Source organism: Micromys minutus (genome assembly GCF_963924665.1).
Source record: "Micromys minutus genome assembly, chromosome: 1".
In the NCBI taxonomy this organism is placed as follows: domain Eukaryota; kingdom Metazoa; phylum Chordata; class Mammalia; order Rodentia; family Muridae; genus Micromys; species Micromys minutus.
In genome coordinates this window covers 179,118,788-179,143,936 of record NC_137969.1, presented here as the reverse complement: position 1 = coordinate 179,143,936, position 25,149 = coordinate 179,118,788, and the positions used below count along the sequence as shown (strand labels likewise).

Here is a 25,149-nt window from a genome sequence, read left to right as displayed (position 1 = left end):
GAAGTGAAAGAAACCATACATAAAAGGCCATATACTTTATAGGTCTATTTTTACAATGCCCAGAACAGAACAATCTACTGCCAGAGCCTGTGGGATACTGGTAAGATTCTGGCAGTAGGCTTCAGATTTCTTCGGAGGTAATGAAAATAAAAATGTTCTAGACTCGGATGATAGCATTGGTTGCATATTTTGGTGTTTATGACAAAACACACACACAGTTTAAAACTTTAAAGGGGTCAATTTTATGGTGAATTATATCTCAATAAATATTAAAATGCACACAAACATAAAGTGGAGTCCCAACATCAACCAAATATCTCAGAGAGGTGAGGCCACCGGGAGGCACATTCCTTGCAAGGACATCTTTGAGGACCACTTATCTCATAGCCTTTACTTGTCTTGGCAGGTTATAGATGGCTGATGATGTGTGTCTGAGTCCTGCCTTCTGATTCTCAGATACCTGGGACCATTGAAAAATGACAAGTTACAATGTCCAGAGAGCAGCTGCAGACAAGAAACAAAGAGAAAGAAGCAGTAGAGACTGATAAAACCAGAGACAGGGTGATGTACTTAGAGCTGACCACAGGCTTCATGTAAAGTACTGGGGACCCAACTCTCATACATACTTTTAACCATGAGAGCGGGAGAATGTACATGGGCTGGCAAAATGGAGAGACCCAAGGTTCATCTCGGCTGAGCCGTGGATTTGTTGTGAAATCTTAGAAAATTAGTTTCTCTCTGCTCCTGTCTATGCAGCTGCTCACAGTGGAAAGATCAAAAGGCTGACGTATGTGAGTACCTGGGAGAAAATAGCTGCTCAGTAAACGGCAGGTTTTAATACTGGCACTGTCTTGACAACATAAATATTAACACAGGAGCCCTGGCTAGAGTCCACTGTTTCCTGCTGTCAGCTTAGGAATCAGTTTCTAATTTCTTAGCTACTTGGGTTCTTTAGTAGAGATTGGGTAACTATAAATATGTTGGAGTACTACAGTTTGTTTGTTTTATTCAATTGGAATCTGATGGATATGGTAAATTAGCCTGCCGAGCATTTGTAAAACCATCAAAGAATGAACATACCAACCAACTCACAACTGAGCTAAAGCCATGAAATGACAGCTCACAAGAAAATGTGTGTAAGGCCAACACTCAAGAACACCCACTGTCTTCCTTCCACTCCCAGAAGCACAACTCCAGCAAATGACAACCGACCACAGCATCAGCCATCTTACAACCCTAGAGGTAGTCCCTGCCACCCAGGCCCTTGGCCGAGGACAAGGAGCCACCACAGGCCTCTGAAAGGAACTGGGCAGGTCACTGGGCTTGGATGAAGATGACAGTTCCTTTCCAACAGGTGGCAAAAGGCATGCTCCCTGACACCGCCATACCTGCCAGGGTATCTCTGCCTCACAGTGCAGTGGGCAGAAGGCACAGAGAGGGTGCATGGGCAGAAAGCAGGGAGATGAGCCAACCGTCTTCTAAGGGAAAGAGAGCCAGCTAACTGTCCCCTCAAATCTACACTCAAACACCAGGCTGGGAGATTTTCAGGTCTGCTGACGATTGCTATGCGAGTCTGTGGTCCTCTCCCCCCGCCCCCCACCCCACCCGGGCTCTTTGCAAGGTGTAGCCATGGCTAGCCTGTTTCTAGCTGCCTCCTGCTTCCTAGGCAAAATGAACACCGATTCCCAAGGATTCACCAGTGGCCCTCGAGTCATCAGGGTTCCCTAAGGATATGCTGGCCCTGGGTGACAACAGGAAGTCTGGGCCACCTCCTTCTCTCCTATTTCTCATCAGGACTCACCCCTCTCCCCCTCTTCACACTTCAAACAGAGGGAGAGGCAGGTCCACAGTGGAGACCCAAGTTCACACACCTTCACATCCTGCACTGTACCAAGAGCTTTCCGTGATTCTTAAAACTGTGTGTTTTACCTTAAAGATCAATGCCAACTTCACTGTACACTCCAGTTCCTGAGCTCACTATATTGAGTTGTTTCCAAGCTGAATGTTCTCCCATCTCACACACATTGTAAAACTATGAAAACTGGGCTGACTCTTAGCATAAACTATTTGGAAGTACTTTTTTTCTCATATTATAATGATTGGGGCATCCGGAGTAAAGAAATGTCAAGATAAAGAAAGAGCTTTATTCCTAGACTCAGAACCAGTGCTGAGAAAGCTAGGCCAGACCTGTACACTGAGCTTCCGGCTCAGGCCATTTCTAGACTGTTTCCTGAGAACCTGCCCCATTCTTGGGCACTTTGTGCCCACGTGCAGTGTGATGAGGAAGTCTTGTTCTGAACAGCATCTTACATGCTTCCCTCCTGGTGGGAGACTCAATGGAATGGAAGCAAAGGCTTACCCAGCATGCATCACAAGCCTGCATGAAGTCAATCACCGCACACCAGTATACCTACTTCCCCTTCCCAGCAACACTGTGAGATGCCTATAGTGACTCCACTTTACAGGTGGGAAGAATAAGGCTCTGAGAGGCTGTGGGGCTCTCCCCTGCACCAGCCCCTGTACCTTGTAAAGAATGTGCAGACAGCACGCACTGACCACTGCTGCCAAATACCAGTGTCCTCTACACACAGAGAGTCCTCCAAACCTAAGTGCTTGAATCTCTGAGATGCATTTCTTGCAGGAGTCCCTCTCAGACACCCCTCTTCTCCTGGCTCCCTGGCCTCACGAAGGTCCTCACCAGAGATGTTATATAGGTGAACTCGGGCCAAGGTTATGACCAGCCAAGAAAGTATGAAAATCAATGCCAGACGGAGCGAAGGCTGCAAGGGCTGCCCACCCCCACCACTACAACCCACCCCCACCACTACAACCCACCCAACACCACTACAACCCACCCCCACCACTACAACCCACCCACCACTACTACAACCCACCCAACACCACTACAACCCACTCCCACCACTACAACCCACCCCCACCACTACAACCCACCCACCACTACTACAACTCACCCAACACCACTCCAACCCACCCCCACCACTACAACCCACCCAACACCACTACAACCCACCCACCACTACTACAACTCACCCAACACCACTCCAACCCACCCCCACCACTACAACCCACCCTCACCACTACAACCCGCCCACACCACTACAACTGACCCCCACCACTACAACCCACCCCCACCACTCCAACCCGCTCCTCACCACTCCAACCTCCATTTCAGTTCTTAAGCTTTCCTGTCGCCATCTCTTTTACTTAGCCATTTTCAAACTCAATTTCCCTCAACTCCTCCCTATTTCTCAAATTCTGGCCCACTTTTTGCACATCCCTCAACTTAAGTACAACCCAGCAATGAATGTTCACAACCTCCTGGATGTCTCAAGCCTGCCTCTCAGCTGGACAATAGCTGCTGACACTTCCTGACCCTCAACGGCATGTCAGCTGACGCAGCCCACTGCACATAGGCCAAGAGGCTTGCCCAAGCTCACCCGGAGAGCAGGGGGAATCAGCCACCCAGCTAACAAAGATCTGATCCACAGCCTGTATTAGGCCTTCTTTCCTGCCAAGCTGCTGGCCTGCCAACCATGGATTAAATTTAAAGGGGACGCCCAACGCAGCATGCTGAATCATCTGTCTGTCTCTGTGTCTTTGTTGGTTCATCTGTCTGTCTGTTTGAAAATTAAAAGTATAAAAATAAAAACAGCCTGATGAGGGTGGGCAGGATGGCTCACTAGGTAAGGGTGCTTGCTGCCAAATTTGACAATTTGAGTTCAATTCCTGAGTTCCACATGGCAAGTTAGCCTGTGACATTAACATGTACACTGTAGCAGTGTGCTCACAACACACACAACACATACACACTGGGGGGGGGGTTCAAATTTAATACAAACAAGCAACCTGATCACTAATCATGTTGGTAAACCCTCCTCTCCTACCCCAAACCAGAGAATATACCTTTTTACAGGACATTTACAAGTATCACAAACCCTAAAAACAAAGGCCAACTAACTACTTTTTTGTTGTAGTTCTGGGGACTGATCCCAAGGCCGTGGGCACAGTAGACAAACACCACTTCTGAGCTCTACTCTCAACCTTCAGATTTATCATTTAAAGCAACATATGCCCTTGCTTCTCAGTCTCCTTTTCACATGGCTCTCTTTCCTTGTCCTGTTTGTATATAAGCCATAAGTTTCCTTACACACGCGCACACACGCACATGCGCACATTTTTAAGTGCAAGGGAGTCAGTTGCCATAGAGAAGCAACGAGCAAAGGCTCTGTCTGCAACACTGAAAAAGTGTGCACACCCAGCGTACCACAAAGCACGAAAGTTCTTCAGCCTTAGTCAAGAATGAATGGGTGTTCTGTCTCTGCCACATTTACACGCCCAGTGCAGGACTCGATACACTGCAAGTGCTATCACTTTTATTAATAAAGCTTGACCTTCTTTCTCGGGCTCCTTCTGTCTCCATCTTTGGTCAGGAAGGACATTTGCCCGTCACTTTACCACACACTTCATGAGGCACTCCTCCAGTTCTTTCTAGGAAGTTTCTCTGTCATCAGCAGCCTTGTTCTCTGGGAAGTCCTACCACCTTCCTGGTCTAATCCTGCACAGTCATGCTGTCCACACCAGTCCCGAGAGGCCTGGCCTAACCGCCTCTCCTGTAGCAGGGCCGTGCACTATGACCCAGAGATAGAGGTCACCTGTCCTCCCTCTAATGACGCATGCCATCTTGCGATGTGATGTGCTTTCTGGCAGAGGGAGACCCAATTTGGGAATCTTCCAAATTTTTAAAAATTTGTTGTTATTATTATGTGTGGGATGTATGGTGAGTGTGTGAGAGAGTGTGCAGGTAAGTGTGCGTGCGTGAGTGTGTGCATGTGTCCCAAGATGCACATGTAGAGACCAGAAGACAACCTTCAGGAGTTGACTCCTTCCCTCTATAATAGATTCTGGGAGTCAAACGCAGGTCACCACACTGGCACACCAAACTCCTTTGCCAACTGAGCTATCTCACTGGCTCATTCTAGAATCTTCTCCCAGTTAGTTTAAGCTTCCTAACCCTGCTTCCTCAGAAAGCAAACGCACCATTGGCCTTGTCAGATCTGTGCTCTCGGGGACAATGAAACCCCTCTGAGCGCATTAGAAGGTGGCAGCCCCTCCGGTCGGTCCAGCGCCACCCAAGAGCTGCAAAGAGTGTCAGTTGGAATGTCAGCTTTATCTGAACCCCGTGCAGGCTGCCTGCATACAGCCATCCCACGGGCCTACACTCCATTTCTGTCAGCTTCAGACGGAGGGAGGGAGTTCCTGAGCACTGTGCTGCCTGAGAAAGCCTAAAGTGATCCCTCACCAACCCGTTTTCTTCATGCCTCTAACACGGGCATGAAGCAGCCTCATGCACCGGGACCAAAAGAAGTGGACAGCAAACTCTAATTGCCGTCAGACAAATGTGCAGATAAAGAAAATGTAGTATGCGTGCGCAACAGTTCGTTAAAGAGGAAGAAAAGTAGGCTGGAGAGATAGCTCAGTAGCACTGGCTGCTCTTTTAAAGGTCCTGAGTTCAAATCGCAGCAACCACATGGCAGTTCATACTGTCTGCAACTCCAGTTCCAGGGACTCAGACACCATCAAACACCAAGACACATGCACATAAAGTAAAAATAAAGTCTTTAAAGAAAAGAGGGAGTTCCAACATTCTCCTCAACATGGATAAAATGAACCTAGAAAACCCTATGCTAAGTGAAGCAAGCCAGTCACAAGGATAAATGCCAAATGATTGGTTCCCTTTCTACAAGGGATCTGGAACACGCCAACTCAGACACACAAGAACAGTGCTAGGGGGAAGGAGGCAAGGGGCCTTGCTAGTTAATGGACACAGGGTTTCTGTTTGGGACCTTCAGGAGTTCTACAAATAGAACTATGTCTGTTTGTAGATTAAGAGTTGAGTGCATTCTATTCCATTGTGGCAAAAGAAAGAGAAACTAAGACCAGGAGAAACTGCAACAGTATCTAAACCGTTCTGTGGGGAAAACAAACAAACAGTTGACTTTCTACCTAGACTTCCCTCAGGACTACTCCCCAGACTTCTCTTCTGAACTGGAAGAAGCCTGGGGCGCACTGAGGAAAAGTGCCACTGACATGTCACCATGGCCTTCCTCCCTCGCGGCCCTCCGCCCACAGGCAGCCAGATTCTCCCACAGGCCTCCAGCAGCCAGGCCCATTCTCAGTAGGCATAAACTGCCATCCTGTTATAAATCCTCTCCCACAAAGCACTGGAGACTGGTCCTCTCTCCCCGTGCCAAGAAGTCTTTTTCTGACCATCTGTAATCCATTCAGAGGCAACCGGCAGGAAATGGCGGCAAGGAAAACCCCAGCGAAACGCAACTGGTGGGCCCACCTCTCCTCCAACTCTGGGCCAGCACCAGGAAATGGGCCTTTATCTGGATGCAGAACATCTGTGGGAATTCTGAGAGAGGCTGGGCGTCTGTCAGAGGCTAAATGGGCTCCAGACAGATGCTCACAAAATTTGGTAAGAAAAGCATGCTGTATTGAGCTTTTAAATTCGTTCTGGGGAAACCTCCTTTGGAAAAAAAACAACAAAACAAAACAAACCCCAGACCCTAAGAGGGAAAAAGAATCATATGAAAACTAACCTCAAAATTGCTTTCTTCTGATTTCTATGGACAACGAGGCCACAATTTGAAGTAATGAAAATCTTTTTTATTGTGGCTGCCCCTCCAATCTGGTACTGTCAACCGCCTAATAGTGACAGCTCCGTTTGTTTTGGCTCCAGAACCTCTGCGCACTGCAGTGGTAACATTAAGTAATTAAAGGTTATAGGATATAAGCTTACAATTTGATATATTTAAAAATCACAATGTATAACTTAATTATCTGGGCATACTGTACTACTACAGATGTGTTGAGCAGGGGTTAGTAACTTTCTAGAAACAGGGAGTGTCATTTAACTTTTGTAGGCTTCGAGGCCAAAAGATCCCTGTCTTCTCTACCTCACTCAGCCGTAGTTTTGAGAAAGCAACCCCAGATGATACCTAAATGAGCAAGCTGGGCTCCCGTCCAGTAACAGCTCCCCTTCTCTTGACATGGTCTCATATAGCAGCCCAGGCTGGCCTCAAGATTGATATGTAGCCCAGGATGGCTTTAAACTTATGTTCCTTCTGCCTTTGATTCTCTGCCTCTCTCCTCTGCCTCTCTGCTTCTCTCTGCCCCTCTGCCCCGAAAGTGCTAGAATTTCAGGTATGTGCCACCATCCTTGGTTTTTTTATTCTTTGCTCAGGACTCAACCTAGGGTTCTCTGCATGCTAACCAAGCAGCCTAACAACGACCTACATCCAAAGATCTGCAATAAATTCAATGTATAAAAACAGGCTTCAGGTAAGGAAAGTGCCAGTGGGCCGGTGATGCTGACTACGGCACAAGTGGTTCCCACTGTATCTGTATTGTGGACTTGTTAACAGGACAGTAACTAACTTTGACTCGGATTCTACGCTGAGAGCTTGACATGCAGGGATGAGAATTCAGAAACAAACCACTGGATGGGCCAAAACTTACAACAGTTTAAAATATTTTATTACTGATAATTGCATATGTTCAGCATAATTTTGCCAGTAAAATTTGTAATTAGCAACTTTTTAGAGTAGGTTGTTAAACATCCATTACAATAACACTGTTAGCAATGGATTAATTGTAAAAACCTTAAAGTGTGTGATTGTGCATGTGTGTGTGTATAAGAGGTGGGGTGAGGGAAAAGAGAGAAGGAGAGAGGGAGAGACAGAGAGAGAGAAAGAGAGAGAGAGACAGAGACAGAGACAGAGACAGAGAGAATAGAGAAAAAGAGAAAGCAAGGTATATACAATTGTTTCTGAACCAAGGGAGGCTGCTTCTTTGCAATATCCATGTAAGTCTGCAGTGGTCCATCCAATGGATGAAGCTGTGGTTTCCTATAGCTCTCCAAAGGCCTTTGCAACTATTCCCTGGTACTCTGACTCTCCACATCCCAGCCATTTCTGATGTCTCTATCTAAAGTGTCCTTCCTTCTGTCTCACCCTCCCTTTCTTCCTCTCTTCCTTCCCACTCTTTCTTCCTCCCTCCCTCCCTTCCTTTCTCCCTCCCTCTCCCTCCTTCTCTCCCTCTCTCTCTTCCCACTCTTCCTTCCTCCCAACTAGTACTTGGCTTCTACAACACAACCTTTTCTGTGTTCCACATAGAACCACACCCCAGCAGCCGCTGCCCTTAAGTCCGAGGTCTTGCTGACCATAGACTGAAGTCTTTTCCTTTTCTTATCACTGGACATCTTGAGCCCCACGCCATCCTTATGAAGTGTCAGGGACCCAATGAGCTGCATGGTGAGTTCCTAGAGGGCAGCGGCCTAAGCCATTTCCTCCTCATACCCCACAAAGGGCCCAGCCCTGTGCCACCCACTTCCTGGGTGCTCAGTAGTTTCCTACCAAGTCAGTGGTACAGGAAGCACCCTGGCTTCCTAACACACAGGAGCTCCATTCACCTGAGTCTGCAATTTGCCTCAGTGCTTCCCCTAACCCAGCACAAATTCTCCAACCGAAAGGTGAGAACCAGATTATTTTAAGTGTAATTATCTTCTTCCTTTCCCGAATTAAAATGGAGGGTCCCTTGAGTGTGTGAGTTAATGCTTCTCGATGTTTTAATACTCGGCTCTACTAACCCCTAGCACTTCTTCTTGGAGCATCCCCTGACTGTGAGCTTCTACCAAGATTAGATTTTCACATCTTGAAATGCCAGCATGCCAATCCTCAATCTTGCCCTCCCCATCAGCTTAAGAATCGTGGTGTTTAAACCCAGTGTCTGAAAACTGGTCATTAAAAGGAAAGGCCCCGCTGCAGATTTTAAGAGGAATCTACAAGAGTGGTTCCTTCTTCACTGAGGGATGCTGGCCAGAGAAAGTAGGTCAGAAACATGGAATCTGTAAATGGCCATCCTAGTCCCCTCCTCCCCCTGTGAAGAACTGATGAATTCAGGCAGCCACCACTGATGGATGCCAAGGGGAGGGTTTGAGAAAGTCCCTGCTGTGGAACAGGGGTCTCACACAATGTGAAACAGGAGCAGTCCCCACACAATGTGGTGCTCACTGTAGAAGGAAACCCATCTCTGCCATGTATAGCATTTTTGTACAATGAAGCTCTGAAAACTCGGATATGTTAGCTCAAGAAAACACAATCATGATGTGGCAAAGTAACAAAGGTGAAGTGTCATTAGGCCTGCAGTGTGTGTGTGTGTGTGTGTGTGTGTGTGTGTGTGTGTGTGTGAATTATAAATTTTATATATACCTTTACAATTAACAAGGCACGATGCAGACCACTGTTTTAGTCTACATGGTGTGTGTAAAGGTGACTGATGACACACCACTCTTTTCTGTGTGAGGAGAAACCTGAATGCTGACATTGAATCAGAAGACGCAGCGTGGGGGGTCATCTCTGAATGCTAAAGGGACTTCCTGGCACTACACCATGATTCCATGCGGAGGGCACCTGCCATGTCAGCCGAGGAGCTAAGCTTGGTTTCTGGCACCCGCGTAAAGTTGGGAGGAATGGGAAGAGGTGAGGGCCACAGTGCATTATGGATTTAGCTTGCAGCTCAATGTCCAGGGGAACCTGGAGGCCACACAGCCCGAGACGCTAGGAAGATATTTCCAGGCTCAGGCTGGTCCCTGAAACAAGAGGGTGAGTATGAGCATAGGGAAGGGACTAGAGAGCAGAGTCAGAGGAGGAAGAAGTATGACTGACCGGAGACACCTATGAGGAGCAGTCTACCCGATGGGCTAGGCGGGGCCTGAGTGCAGGACCTAGAGAGCCAGGAACCTGAGACCAAGGAAAACTGTACATTTACCGGACAAATGTAAAATGGGGGAGATTGATTTTGAAGTGGTTTGCAGGGAAGAGGAAGACAGAAATACTGAATGCTAAGCTGAGCACTCTGCCGTGTCGCCGGGGTTAGTGACAGACACACTAGTCTCCACAGAGGGAATGGTAAGGGTTGAGCAAACTGCAGGGTCCACAGACAGCAAGAAGCCACCAGTGGAACAGGCAAAACAGGAGAAAACACGGGTGACATAGAGAGTGGTCTTCTCATAGCCCTCGGACTCTATTCCATTTAAGGCAGGGCTATTCGACCTTTGGACACTGTGTGGTGGCACTGCCACTAATCTGTAGACATGGCTAACCTGGGATGCTAAACTCAGACCACAGGCCACAGGCTAGACACATCCGCTTAATAGACGTTCCCAGTAACTCCATTTGGAGACCAGGGAGACCCTTAATCTGTTCAGACCTGATTTTTTTTTTTTTTTAATATTCTGGGCCTGCCTTTGTCACTTGGCGTTTTTGTGTCAGCCTCAGGAAGTAGGAGCGTTCATGGGCACACGTGTCCTGTTTGGGTCTTGCTGTGCTTCTGCAGAGGATGGTAAGGAAGAACAGAACAGGATATGAGAAGCTTCGGGGGATGGGATAGAGGTCAACTGGGCTCTTGTTCATAGGTAGCCACATAGGGCTTTCTTTACTCAAGGTAACCAGTGGTACTTCCCAGTGACTCACTTCCTTCCTCCTGGTCTGAGCACCATAATATGAAAGGTGCCCTGACATTCACCAGGGAAATAATAAAAAGGAACCAGACTGCCAGTCAGCAGGCCAGGGAGCCTAAAATCCCACACAGCGGAGGGGACTGAGGGAAAGGCAACAGTACTGAAGAATGAATACTAGCCATTCTTTGCTCTCAAGTGGGGTGTGGGGGTTGGGAAGCAGGGAGCAGCATCCCTGTGGCAGTAAGTACATCACATACACAGCCCTTAAGTGGCCTTGCCAGTGAACAGCGGCTGAAATCCAGACTGACAGAAGCTGAACATGGCTACCTCGCCCTGTGATCTTATGGGAGTTGCCTTCTGTGTCTTTCTCAGCCACTCCAGTCCAAAAATCTTCTTTATCATTGCCCCTCGAGCCAGCAACAGCTTAGGGGCATGCTGTGGCCGCAGGAGGCAAAGGACTTTCACACCCACTTAGCAGGCATATCACCATCAAAAGGACACCCTGAAGGTGGCAGGTATTGAAAAGCGATCTGCACTCCACCATCCAAAGGAGCATAGCCTTCATGAAAATACTAACAATCCCAATGCTAAGAGCAAACTGAACAGCAGCAGAGAAGATATTCAGGGGGGGGCATCATCACTGTAGATAGATGGCCCTGGAGTTGCTTGGCAACCATCTTTGCTAACACCTTCTTCTAAAAAGGAACAGTTTGCATCAGCTCCTGTGCCTCCCTGGGGCCAGTGCTCTGACCACACAGGCCCAAAGCTGGGGCCTTGGGATGAGAAAGCCCATGGCTGATGGGAAGCCATGGGTCTTACAGAGACAAGAGGGACAGACAGCTAGTCTCTCTGCACCCATTCTGCTGAAAGGACACAATCCCCTGACAGGACCGGGCTAGATGAGGCAAGCCATGTGTCCAGGTGCAATGTTTTAAGAAGGTCCTTGCTCCATGCCTGCAGAAGCCCACACGAGCAACTCTTAGTGTGTCTTAAGTGTAGATGCCTCCTGCCTTGCCTCAGTCCTGCACTGTTCCAAGAACGGGAGACATTAGAGCCCTAATTAGAGTACGGACTCTGGAATCTGCAGGACTCGGTGTTCGAATCCCAGTTCCCCTATTTCTCAGCTGAACCATTTGGGTAAATGACTCAACACCTCTGAGCTTCAACCCTCCCCCCACCCCAGCTCCTAAAATTCAGCTAAGAACGGGGATTTGTCTCACAAGGTGATCAGGAGTACCCAACAATAACACACACATCTGCCCAGTGTCTGGCACTCATTCAGTGCCCTGACCCAGTCCTGAAACAATCTTGATACAGTCTGTTCCCCAGAAATGTCAGCTCAGATAAGACAAAGAAGAGAACCTGAGTATGTGGTAAAATAATAATAATAATAATAATAATAATAATAATAAAATAATAATATGACCGTAACCACAGCTCACGTTCCTGAGTACCTATAGGATGCCAGATAGTATCTCATTTATTTTTACAGCAACTCTGAGAGGAACTATTATTCCGTTCTGAAAATGAGGAAATTAAATCTGAAATTAACACACAGCTGGGAAATGGCTGAGTCAAAATTTAAATAATGCTGCATGAGACTCCCAAGGCTGCCATGCCAATGAACTCTCTGTGTGTAGTGAAATATACACAGCGTAGCATTAACCACTCTAGCTATTTTTAAGTACACAGTTTGGTGGCTTTAAATACACTCGTACTTCCGCAGAACCGTCCCCACGCCCCTATACCTGGAACTTCGGACCCGCTAAATGCAGATGTCCCATTTCCAGCCTCAGCCACCAGAACCCATGGTTCTAGTCCATCTACCCAAACATTACTCCCCTAGGAACCTCACAGATTCAGACCTTTTGAAGCCAGCACATTATGGGGCCAGGGGGAAGGGACTAGGAAGTGAAACCTGGGCCTTGCGCATGCTAGCAGATGCTCTACCGCAGAGCTGTATCTCCAATCTCGGTCAATATACTTTAAAGAACTGAACGCCACCTTAGTAAGGGAATGTGTCCCAACCGCATAACATCTACCGCTACGACACTGTCACCTGTTTGCCTTGTCCCGGACTCTATGACCTACTGGGTAGTGGGGGCAGGTCACATTGCTCCCGGCTGAGGGTGTCCTTTACCGTCAATGTCTGCAGAAGTCAGTACAGTGTCAGTAAAACCACTTATATGTTCAAAGAGTCCAGCTTTGACTCACCTGCATCTTCCAGAGGATAGTGACCCAGTACAAGTCTGTCCTGCCCTGACAAGCATTTAGCTTCTTTCTTTCCATTAAGCACAGCACCCCTTAAAATTAAAAGATGGAATTGTGAAAAAACAAACAAACAAACAAACAAACGCAATGAGGATAAGTTGTCTACATGAGAACAAATGCTCTACCCTCAGGGGAATTCCAGTTTTCTTTGGGGGAACTGGGTGAGCCAGGCTAAACCCTCAGCCTCAGTCAGCACAGGTCTACTTGCCAGGACGGCCTTCCCAAGTGCTCCCTATCAGTTCCAGTGTCTTAGGGTTCAAAGTGAGCTCCATTTGGCAGAGGTAGCCAGTCTGAGCCCTGCCACAGGACACTGTGGGGAGCCTAGCATCGCAGGACACTAGACTGGCTTTTAGAAGAGACACAGAGAAGACTATCTTTGCTACTCCATTTTTATAATATTCAGCAAAGGTCCAAGCCATTGGCTAACCCTCGCTGTTTCCATCTGACTTCCTCAATGATAACGTTCCTTACCTGCGAACACTAGACTACTTGGAGTGGGGTCGTCAGATAAAAAGGATTTGGTTGGGACCAGCTCTCACTGCCAATGGATATCCACTCAGAAGGATGTCAGGGATGAAGCCACATATGAAGGCCGACCCAGAGGACAGGAACATACTCTACAGAGAAGCATGGAGAAACCAGCCTCACTCTCGCCCATCAGCTGTGCAGTAGAGACCCCAGGCTCCTGCCAGCTGGTAATGGAAAGGGGTCAACACGGTCATACAATCGTAGACAACGCTGTGAGGCACAGGGCTTCCATGTCAGAAGCTTTCAAGAACCAAGCCTTGCCTTGCCCTCCGCTCTTCCCAGTCCTCAGCGCGGAGATCCTGGAGCCAGCTGCTCTGTTCTCCTGGAGCTCAACCCCATCTCAGGCATATCCCACCGGGGAATCAAACTGCAGAGAGCGCCAGTTGTATTTCCAGCCTGACTTTCAATAGAAACTGAAATCTGAAAGCTCTGCCAGGGTGCTTCTGACATGGGGGAGGGGGGCACTGAATAATAAATACCATCATTATCAGAATCCTCCTCTCGTCATAGTGAGGCAGGGCTGGGCCAGTCAGAACAGGACCTGCACCCCACTGTTCTCACTGCTGACTGGAGATGGAGCCACCAAACCTCTGACTCCTCAACTGAGCCACGGCACTGCCAAGAGCCGCAGTCCATTTGACCTGTTAGGCAGTTGGTAAGGTTGACTCATATATGGGCTGTAGGCCCAAGACTGGGAATAATAGCAAAATATCCTTGCATTCATCTCTCACTTGTTTGCTGTGTTCTTATCTCTCGGCCTTCACTTTATTCCAGTGACTCTCTACTAGGTGACTCTGCCTCCCTGGGAGACATGTGAAGACATTCTGGTTGTCTACATTTGGAGGTGTGAAGGGGCCACTACTGGAAGCCAATGGGCAGAGGGTACAGCTATGCATCTTGTAATGGGCAAGATGGTCCCTGTTGCAAAGAGGTACCTGGCTTAAAATGTCAGCAGCTTTGCTGGTGGGAAGACGGGCTTTCCTCTCTGTTCTTCTCGTTTCACTCCAGCAAGGAAACCATCAAATTTCTAGAACATTCCATAGTCGCGTTCACTTTGGGCCTTCACATAGACTGTTTCCTCCAACTCCACCTTGCTCAGAGCTACACACAGTGAGAACTTCCATTTATCCTTTGGGTTTTAGCTGGAGTGAAATTTCTTCTGAGAGGGCCTAACCTAAATCTGACCCGCCTCTCACGTTCTCCAACCTCGCTCCAGCTTGCTCTCTCGGGATACCTGTCAAAATCACTGTGGCTTTTTGTGATGTCTATAGCTGTGGCCAGGTAGGACGAGCTCTCAGGGAAGAGACATTGTGTCTCTCATTACTGTGTCCCAGTGTCAGCCCAGAGAAGGACAACGAGGAGTGAATTCCAGAGTATGAAGGAAACTGAAAAGGTCCCGCATCTTCCCATCCACAGGTACCAAAGGAGACCAAGGCCTTACACTGTACTTAACACCCCTATACTAACAGATACTCAGTCCTCCAAGACAGAGAGAAATAGCAAGATGCTAGACCATAGCTGGGAGCATGGTCTCCCAGTCTGAGAGGATATAAAAGTACATATGTATCTACTTCAATGCACCCAGGATTTCTTTGGAAAGATACCAAAACAAATGGGTGAGCGAGAGACGTTCCAGTAAAGTATATAAGACTCTTGAATTTTGTAACTCAGAGACTATTTTAAAGAATCTTTTAGATGAATTTAAGGTCTACACCTTCAGAGCTAAAGAATAAACAACCACAACAAAAATTCATTACTCTTTTAGAAATGAAGGCCCGATCCAACCCAAGCCTTTAAGGAATTGGTGTATACAGTTTCCAAGCCTGCAGATTCTGTCTAACTTCCTGTTCTGGAAGGAAGGAAAGCTACATTTCTGGCTTTATACCCAGGATTTGGGTATATGGAAATCCTTGTTAGTATAAAGAGACACTCATTTCGAAACTTTATATTTCCCAGAGTGGATGGTCTCCAACCACCCTTCCTCAGCTCATCCACCCTCCACACGTCAGCTGGGAAACCTTTTTTTCAACACGTCACATCTTTTCTACTTTAGCCTCCAGCACCTTAGCTGCTTTCCTGCCCTCCCATCCAATGCCAGGGCAACAGAGAGCCAATGAAAAGCCAACATGAACAAATCTCGCTGCTTCCAACAAAGGAGGGGAGGGCAGGTACAACAGAGAACGAAGTCAGAATTAACAGTGAGAATAAGGTTTATCTGTGTAATCTGCAGACTAAGGCCTTCCCATCTCCCATTATCATAGATAACAGAGTTGTTTGTGTGATGATAAAGAAGCTGCAGACAGTTCCCCATAAATCTCCATGGCTTGTCTCTGGCTTCCCTCACTTGGGTCATACGTCGTCTTCCCATGGCCAGCTGCCATTTTCCTCTTCAACCTGGTCCTTTCCAGCCCTAACCTCTGAGCCCAGGCAGAGCCCACTCCCACGTTCCCTGCTTGCTCATGCTTCCGGAGCCCCTGGGCCTCTCACAGCAAGCTTTCTCTGTTCCGGCTCTCACTGCGACTGGACACATCTCACATTTACCTCCGCCAAATGTAATGCTGGGAACCTTAGAACACAGCCGACTGCCCAAGTCCAAAAGGCCCAGAAAAGGTCTTTGGAGAACTTATTTTTCTCCATGATAAAATGAAACAATTGGTCAGCTGAAATTTTTGTAGACCTCTGAAGCCATCAGAAAAGGAAATAAAAAAAGAAAGAAAGAAACCATTTTGTGTTCAGAAACCATGAACTTCCTAAGTATTTTTCTCTTGCCTTTGACAAAAACCCACCTCTTAACTGTAGTGTATGAGATACTCTGTGTCCACAGAAATTGTTTTTAATCATTAAGCTTTATAAAATTATAATGCACATTGCTCTAAAATTGAAGTTCTTCATACAATATGTCTTTTTCCCCCACAGATGACTTAAAAATTCATGGTAATTAAACTAATACCTAGTTTTGCGGAACTAGTTTCAGTAATAAATGATGATATTATCCGTAATAATAAAAAGGAATGAAGGCGAACGTGCAGTCAGCTCTTAAGATACACTCAGCTCTCTCCTCTTATCTCTGTCCTGCTTCCTAGCGGCCCTGATAACACGCTTCACAGTTAAGGGCACTTCTGAGTCACGTGAACCCCATTCTTCATCTACAAGTTGGTTTTGATTCTTTTAAAGTTTGATTGAGACCCTTAGTAATGAAAACATCTTCCCCAACTGAGTGAGACTTTTGCTTGGGAAATCTTTAGGCCACACCCAGGTTGGGTAGAATAGTGTGATATTCAGGGTTAGCAGAGAAAAATGGCCTTCCTTGGAATTCTCTATCAGTTAGCATAATTCTCATGAAGACTGGGCCAGCAAGGTTCCTTAGAACTGCCTCTGGGGAAAGCTATGGCTTGACAGACCAAACTGAGGCCATAGTGTTCTTCACGAGAACACATTTGTGGCAGGCATTCAACACAGGCCTTTACTTCTCTGAAGTCTGGATTGTGCCTCTCACATCTGTAAGGTCTGGACTGAGACCCTCTCCCTCTTGTCTGCTAAGGTCTGGACTCAGCCTTCACATCTGTGGGCTCTTTTCTTCTGAGTCCAGACTCGGGTCCTGAAGGCCCCAAACTACTCACAACTGTTTGTAGTAAGCAGATCACACAGTCAGGTTTTCTTTGTTTTGTACTTATTTGTTTTGTTTTGTTTATATCAGCATTGGGTTAAACATTTCTAAAAACTGAGAAAATATAACCCGTTATTCTCAATATTGTTGGAGTCATTTAAGGTGTTTTGTTTGTTTACTTGCTTTAAACAAGAGTTTTATTTTGTTTTGTTTTGTTTTTTAAGTCTCTTTAGAGGCAGGTTGTTCAGCATGATTGTATTTTAAAGGTTGGGACATTCACTAGGGAAGCCTGGGTACAGAGGTCTAAGGGTCACCATGAAGGACAGTTAGTCCCATACCCTTTCTTTGCCTCACATCTATAGAATCAGCCCAGAGAAGTGAGCCTTTCTCTCCCCAGGGCCTAAGTGTGAGGCTAGCTCCCAGTTCTCCCTGTGTCTTTCAATGAAGCCACTCTAAGGCAACCCTCCCAAGCCCAGGCCAAAAAGGAACTAGCAACAGTTTGCAATTCAAATGCCTTTGCTGAATTCTCCATAAGTATAATTTTAGAGGGAATAAGAAAGCTGATGAGGAGAAGATTCTTTATGGAGACTTCAGTGCATCCAGCTAACAGTCCCTCCTCAACATAGGTGTTAAAGCAAAGGTGTGTGAGGCAAGGGATGCAGAAGAAATGTGTCAGCTACTGGGCTACTCAAAAAGTCTGGCGGTGCCTGCAGTATCTGCCCCAGCAGTGGTAAGAAAGCTCGGGAAATAAAATGATCCCAATTTCATATTTCTAGCCTAACTTCCCTCACTGAGTTTGGTCTAAAAATGATTGCATCCCATTGATGCCTACAAAAGCGTTATTCATGTACCCAATAGATGAGTGGAATATGCCAAAAGAAGCATGAATCTATCTTGAAAGGTCATGAGCTGTACATGATGTAACATAGATGAGCCCAGAGAACACTAGGCTAAGAGAAACAAGCTCAAAACACAAGGGCAAGTATCTTGAGTCCGTTTACATGAGGAATCTAGAACAGGAATCTTCTCAGAGACAGAAAAGGAACGGAAGATGCCAGGACTAAAGGGCAGGGCATATGGGAAATCATTGTACATATGATGGTACATTGTATATATGAGTTTCTGCTGAGACGGAAACCAGGCTGAGAAATGAAGATTAGTAGTGGCTGTAAGACACTGTAAATACACTTAATACCACTGGGCTATATGCTCAGAAAAGCTTACAGTGATAGGTTTTACGTTATATACTTGGCGCCACAGCAGCATGTCCTGCCATTTCTCAATTACAACCCTAAACTTTTATTCTTTTATTACCATATTCCTTCTCAAGACCTGCTTCTAGACAACAGCGCCATGGCCAGGCATGTATGTTCATAAACACAGATGCACAGAGTCCCACAAGGGCCATGTTGCATCCTGCAGTAGTACTCCACAAATATCTTCCCATCCTAAGGCCTCCTGCCTCGTTACTCCAACAAGAAGGCCCAATGTGACCACACTCTGACACGGAGCCTCAGCCCAACCCTTAAGTTCTTACCAAGGGACATGCATACGCTACACTAGAAAGACCTCAGGAACTTCTCATTTCTCATGGTTACCCAAGGCCACTCCACCAGGCCCACAACAAAGAGATTAAGTCCATGTGTGGCTATATAAGCCAACTGCAAGGGGCACTGAACAGCAGGGTGTCCCTCAGGCAGAGGCATTCAATTAGAAGCAGGTCTTTGTACCTCTACAGGACAGAGGATATAATAAGCAAGACATAGCGTCTGCGACTTCTGAGAGGAGAGCTTCTCATTTTCTCTTAAAAGAATCCATTGCTCATGCAGCAAAGACAACCTGAGAACAAGTGTGGCCTGACATAGATGGGGTGGCAGGTGGATCTGAGCTTTGTGGGCTATGGTCCCAACCCATCACCCTGGCTGGCCTCCAGCCAATTCCGCACATGCTACAGTCTTCAGTCAACTTTAGCATACAGGCTTTTGAACCTTCAACATTGGCAATGATGCTGGTGGTCTGAGAGCTTGGCTCTCTAAGCGGTTCAAGACCTCGGGAGTTTCCTGTGAAGAGAGACAACCACCAGGGATCCTTTCCCATTGCCAACACACATGGACATTTAGCACAAATAAGCTGCCACTTGTAAGAAGCCCACTTGACACCAGTCCCCTGTGCATCCTAAACACACACATAAAGATCACGCTAAGATATTTAGAGGCAAACATCTTTAGAATAATGTTTTGTTCCCAAAGTACTTAATTAGCAGAAATACAGTGTCTGAGAACAGCCCTTGAGTTAACATGAAAGTGTTTAAATGTCCGCGTTCTTCCCTGAAGCACAAATGATCATCTTACTGGACGGTCAGGAAATGGAATGGCACTGAAACCAGCAATCTTAGGTGTCAGTCCACAAGTTCCAACTTTCCAAGCAGGTTTCATACACCTGTGCAGGCAACGCCCCCTTTCACCAGTGGACGAGGCTGTAGAGTCAAACGGCTTTTCTCCATTCACCATGGATGAGCAAATGCTCCTACAGCCAAGTTACGTGTGAACTTTTTTGACACCTCCCATCAGTTCCTTCCACCCCTCTGTGTCCCCCTCCCAACACTAATTTCAGCCAGTTCTGCACTCAAGACTCCAGACAGTGCATTGCAATTCCAATGAACCCATCCTTTCTTTAAGCACAAAGTGGCCTCCAGAGTGGTTACATTTGAAGCCAGAGCCAGAGTGACAAATGGCGGGCTTGCAAGCAAGGATCAGTGACTTAAACAACCAAACGTGTGTGGTGATGCCCAAGCCTGGCATCATGGCTTCCCTCACATGCCCAGATCTGGAATCATTGTCTGCTCCATGTGTCCCCTTTCGGGTGTCATAGTTTGAAGCACAGATTGGGGGGAGGGGGAGGGGTCGGAGTGCAGGCTAAAGATCTGCACATGCTGATACCCCTAAGCCTGGTAACTGTCTACAGTCTGTGACCAGAAACAAAATATTACTTGGAGCCAAGGCTTGCCATGTGCACTGGTTTTCAGTGAGAGTAGAGAAGTAGCTGCTGGCATGACCGGCCATGTGGGGTTCATTAAAACTTGTGAATTCACATACGAGGGAGGCTTGGAATGCTTGTGAAGGGAGCCCCATGCCTCACTCAGGGATTTCAAACCCCACCACCACCATTGGCCAATGGTGCTCCAAAGAGAATGGCAGATACCATCAGGAGGTTTGGCTGTGGACTCCAGAGGAGTGCAGTAAACTTCTGCCTTCCACAGCCTCCCCCAGACGGAAAGCCCCCCCACCCAGTTGTATTTATACTTCGAAGGAAGTTAACAGTGAAGCAGTAGTCACCTGGGCGTGCTCGATTTTTGACAAGCCTTAGTCACTCTGTACCCAGCAGAACAATTCACATTCTATTCCAAAGCCTGTGAAGACTCTGCCACACAAGCTAACACTAACATACCAAGAGCTCCACTTACCTTCTTTATTAAGCCTCATAACCTCCCTGCTTTTGCCACCCTCTTTTCCAGCCTCTTCTAAATCTACATCTGCAGATGAAAAAGAAAAGGAAAAAAGAAAATGAGGAAAAAAGGGGGGGATGCCAAAGTCAAGGGGGGAGGGAGAGTGTTTATTGACAAACAGATCGATCTAAATACTGTATCTGAAAATCTTGCAAAATTTGACAATGCAACATTTTTCTCCCGAGTCTGGGTTTCCATCTACCTGGCCCAGATAGGTACCCCCCCCCCAAAAAAAGAAAAAAAAAAAACTATGCAAGCAGCAACAGAGTCGCCTTTTAAACAGACACCACCGTGGGGCTGCGAAAGCCCACCCCGCGGGCTGCCTGCCCCGAGAGCCAGGCACAGACAGACAGACAGCCTTGCTGGCAGCCGGGCCTCTCTGTGCTCTGATGGTCTGTGTCTGTGTGTATTTATTTAGAGAGAGAGAGAGATAGAAGCATGGAGGACGCCGGGGGCCACTCTCTCTCACACACACACTTTTTCCCAGTGGCTCTAGGTGAATGGAAAGGTTACAGGATAATAAAAGGAGGAACAGGCGGTGGGGTTCTTACTGTCGGAGCAGTGTAATTTGGCGGCGTCGATCCAGGAGGACCAGGGTTTGCCCAGAAACGCCTCCGGACTGGGCACTTTGCGGTGCAGTGTCGCCATTGCTGTTCCTTCTTGTTGCTTTTTCCCTGTTCCTTCGGCAGCAGCAGCCGAGAGACACGGGATTCGAGAACGCTCCGACGTCATCTTCGGAACGTTCCGACATTGAGTGTTCTGAGAGGGGGAGGAGGGCGGCGGAGGAGGCGGGAGGCGGGGCGCGCTCGGCCCTGCCCGGCCCTGCTGTGCTGCGTGCAGCCGCTGGGGGCGCCAGAGAGGCGCGGAGTGCGCGGGGCCGGGGAGAGCGCGGAGTCGGGCAGGCTGACAGCCGAGCCTGAGAGCGCCGCAGGTTCAGCGGGGTAGGGTCGCCTTGCCCCAGGATGCTGTGCCTCGCCGCCCTGTCCAGCCAACAACCCCGAGACTGGCGCGACCCTGGGAAGAAGCAAAGGTTCTTTCGCGCAGTCGCCGCTGGAGGACCGAAAGTTTTGCTCTCTGCAAATCCCTTTCTCCCAGAGTCCCAGTCACCCACCGTGCGACGTCCTGGAAGGGAGCCCAGAGGTCTACTGGAGACGAAATGGGCTCTTTTGCACCCCTCCATCCCTATCCCTGAGAGAAGAGCGGGGACTCTAGCGAGTACACCTCCCAGCGCCCATCCTCTTCACCCTGTCTCATCTCTTGGTGAGCCTTGGAAGCCGGTCGCTTCGCAGATGCCTTCAGGATCCAGAAGCAACGGGGAAATGGACATAACTCCGAGAAGCAGGTGAGTGGGGGCCAGGGGAGAGATCATCCCATCCCAAGATCCATGGCAGGCAAAATTCCAAAATCATTTTAGCTCTGGTGCTCCCAGGGGGTCTGTGCGATGTGCGTCCCAGCTGGTAGAGCCACGGCAGAGACTTTGCTCGGGCGCACACCGGAGATGGCTAGCTCAGGGCTCTTGGGTGATGTTAAGCCCCTCCCTCAGACCCAGCACTTCTACTGAGCAGGTCGGCCAGAGGACTTCTCATTCCGGGGAAGAAGTGCAAACCCATGGCGCTTTGAGATGTCTCTTCTGACCCTAGGAGCCGGCAACTGAGACCTTAACGCCTTTTGATATCTCTTTAAAATTGTTTGCTTACTAGGAATTCTCTAAACTGTATAGACACCCTTGCCCTGCAATCAATAACTTTTATGTTTGTGAAGAACCATTCTTAACACTGCTGTCTCTGGGAGTTCGTCTGCTCCACACTGAAGCATTGCTTGATTCTGAGCTGTAGTCTGGTGGGGCTAGAACGTCCTGGCACTCCGCACCATGAACCTCAAAACCTGCATTAGGATGGGGCCATAAAGGAGCATCTAGAGGCTTGTTTTCATCTGTGAGGTGTGTTTGTGAGTGGGCCTGCTTATATCGGACATGAATAACTCTCGGTTTTTGGATGGATTGCTACCTACGGTGCCAGTGGGTTAGGGATTACCTTACTTTTAAATACTTGTGGTTTGGGAAATATTTCTCAGACCTTGACATCTTAGAGTCAGGCGCGGTACCTGACATTACTCCACCTATGCATCTTTTTAAACAACATTGTTTCTCATGGACCGGTTGCCCAGGGTCAGGGAGACAAGGGAGATCCGTCCTGGTCTTCACGGAGCCGCAGTTAGAGAAGGATCATGCTTAGCTCTTCAGGGAAGCTCAGCACATACACAGTGATACAAGACCAGTGTGGAAACGGAGTATGGACTTGCACGACTGGGCCAGTTCCTTGAAGAAAGTGGGAACAGCTGAGTGTTCAGAAAAACGTGACACCAAGAAAACGGAATCTGCTCTGCATGTTAGAAATTGGGAAGGTTTTATAGTAAGCCAATCCAAGGAAAGGGGACCATGCAGAACCTGGGGTGAAAATAAGCATGTGTGGGGATACTGGGTGTGGCTTAGCTGTGTAACCTCTTGTGCCCTTCTCGGACCGTTGTTGGGAGCTAGCTGGATGCAGCTAGGAGAAAACCAACATGTTCCATTCAAATATGTCCCCAGATTTGCTTAATGGTTTTTGACTTAAATTAATCCATTCATCCCATCTGCCACCCTTACTAGATTTCCCTGAGCATCTCAATTCGTGAGGACTTTGCTACAGACACCATTAGTTTTTCTAAGATTTCTCAGTACCTGGAAGGCAGGTGTACCAGCCACCTTGCTGGTTGGACAGTTCCTGCCCTACTGCCTAGTGATGGATTGGAAACGGGAATAGCATGAAAGCTGTTCCTCACCCTGTAGGAAAACTGGTGGGAACAATTTCAGCTCTTTGCTGATATCACTAGAGCCCAGCCATGAAAGAGCCGGGCACAGTGAACAGGAAACCAAAACACTTGCATTCTGATAGGGCAGGGCAACCTCCATGGGGATGTGCTTTACAATCCCACGGGCTCCAGCCTCTCGGGCTCTTTGACCACTGTGATGTGCAGGAAGAGTTCTGTACTCCCCGTGGCTCCGGCTTGGCGGATCCCGCCTTGTCTCTAACCACTGTTACTTACCAGGGCCGAGCAGCAGCAGTGCTCACCCCTTAGCTCACATAGGAAGGATTTGGAAACTGATGCACATAAACGTGGTTGGGGGAGGAGGAGTGTGAGGGAGGCTGAGCTTGAGATCAGTGGAAGTGTGGGCATGTGACTGAGATCCTGAATCCGCCTGAACCTCCACATCTTGATCTGTTAAGTGGTCCCCAAAGCTGCTGTGTGCTGGGAGTTAATGTATTAGGGTAAAATCGGGGTGCTGAGCCTTGCAGATAAATAAGGCCTGGTATACAGTGAGTGAGTCATAGACATGCTTGTCATGATTCTTCTATCTATCTGTCTGTCTATCTATCTATTGATCTATGTCTCCCTCCTCCCCCCCTCACTTGCTTCCAATTGTTGCACTGATTTTGGTTTGAGGTCCTGTTTACTCATCTCTGTTTTATTTTGAAATGGGGTATCACACTATACCCGAGGATTCCCTCAAACTCACTGTGACCTCACAGCAATTTTCCTGCCCCAGCCTCCCACACTAGCTGCCTGTTCCTTTAGTCAGGATGCATGAGATTCTGGGAATAGCAGCTAGCAGTTGGAAAGAGGCCAGCATGCTGATGTGATTTCGTCCACACGAAACTCTGAAACTTCTGTCCCAAACATTACTGTCTGGCTGCACAGGATAGACCTTCCAGTACACAGAAGACCCCAGCAGGAGTTCTTCCACTGGGGACAAAGCCATCTTTGCCTCATAATGACAAGAGCTCTTAATAGAGAACAAAATGGGGTCTCTATGCACGGCTTTTGTCTTCAAATTTCTTGCTTCTTACAAAAGAAATTTAATATTGAGTTCTGAAAATTATTTGCTTTCTGGTAATAAGATGATGGATCACAGAGATTCCCATACATAGCTCCTTGGGGCATTGGCTCTCCTGTTGACTCTTTCTGCTGTGACAAAGCAACTAAAGAAGTGAGGGGGTTGTGGTGGCTTGCACTCCTGGTCCCCAGTGAGTGGAACTGTGTGGAAAGGATTAGGAGATGTATCACATTGGGGTGGGGGGGGGTTCTTTGAGGTTTCAGAAGCCCAGCGATCCCCAGTTAGCTCTCTTTATCTTGTGGATGTGTTTTAAGATGTGAGCTCTTAGCTGTCATTTCCGTCATGCCTGCTGCTGTGCTCCCCACCATGGTCAGCATGGACTCGCCCTCTGAAACAGTGAGCCCCAGATAAAGTCTTTAATGACTTGCCTTGGTACCGGCATCTGTTGCGGTAAATCTTAAAAAAGGACACGAGCATTCTCTAGATTACTGCTCCACGCTGCGCTGGGCTCTCTCTGACCCGGGCGGTCGCTCCCACACCAGGTCCAGCACCGTAGGGCCATGTGGAACTTGCACTACTTTATCTCAGCTGGCCCGCAGGGTACTCTGACCCGGGCCATCTGAGAGCTGTTTCAGCATGGCACCTCACCACACTACTTTCACTCACAGTTCCCTTGGCGGGTTGTTACCACACCAGGCTCACACACCCCAGTTCCATGTTGGGTTTGGTGCGTTCCTCCACTGCTCCTTCTCTTGAACTCAATTAAGTCTTCACGTGAAGGAAAACGTCACCCAGTAACCTCCAATCCAATTGATATGATA

The 25,149-nt window shown here is 47.8% G+C and overlaps 1 protein-coding gene across 3 annotated transcripts in view; it reads right to left on the bottom strand.

Annotated features, from left to right (window-relative positions):
• ATXN7L1 (ataxin 7 like 1) overlaps nt 1-21,186 on the bottom strand; it is a gene marked incomplete at both ends in the record, with an annotated part of 213,476 nt that extends 192,290 nt beyond the window's left edge. For all 3 annotated transcript variants that reach the window (XM_080940377.1, XM_080940376.1, XM_080940380.1), the window contains 2 exons: nt 20,413-20,481; nt 21,006-21,186. In XM_080940377.1, coding sequence (XP_080796503.1) covers nt 20,413-20,481; nt 21,006-21,186 — 250 coding nt within the window. The remainder of the gene's footprint in view (nt 1-20,412; nt 20,482-21,005) is intronic.
• Nucleotides 21,187-25,149: the final 3,963 nt, after the last annotated feature.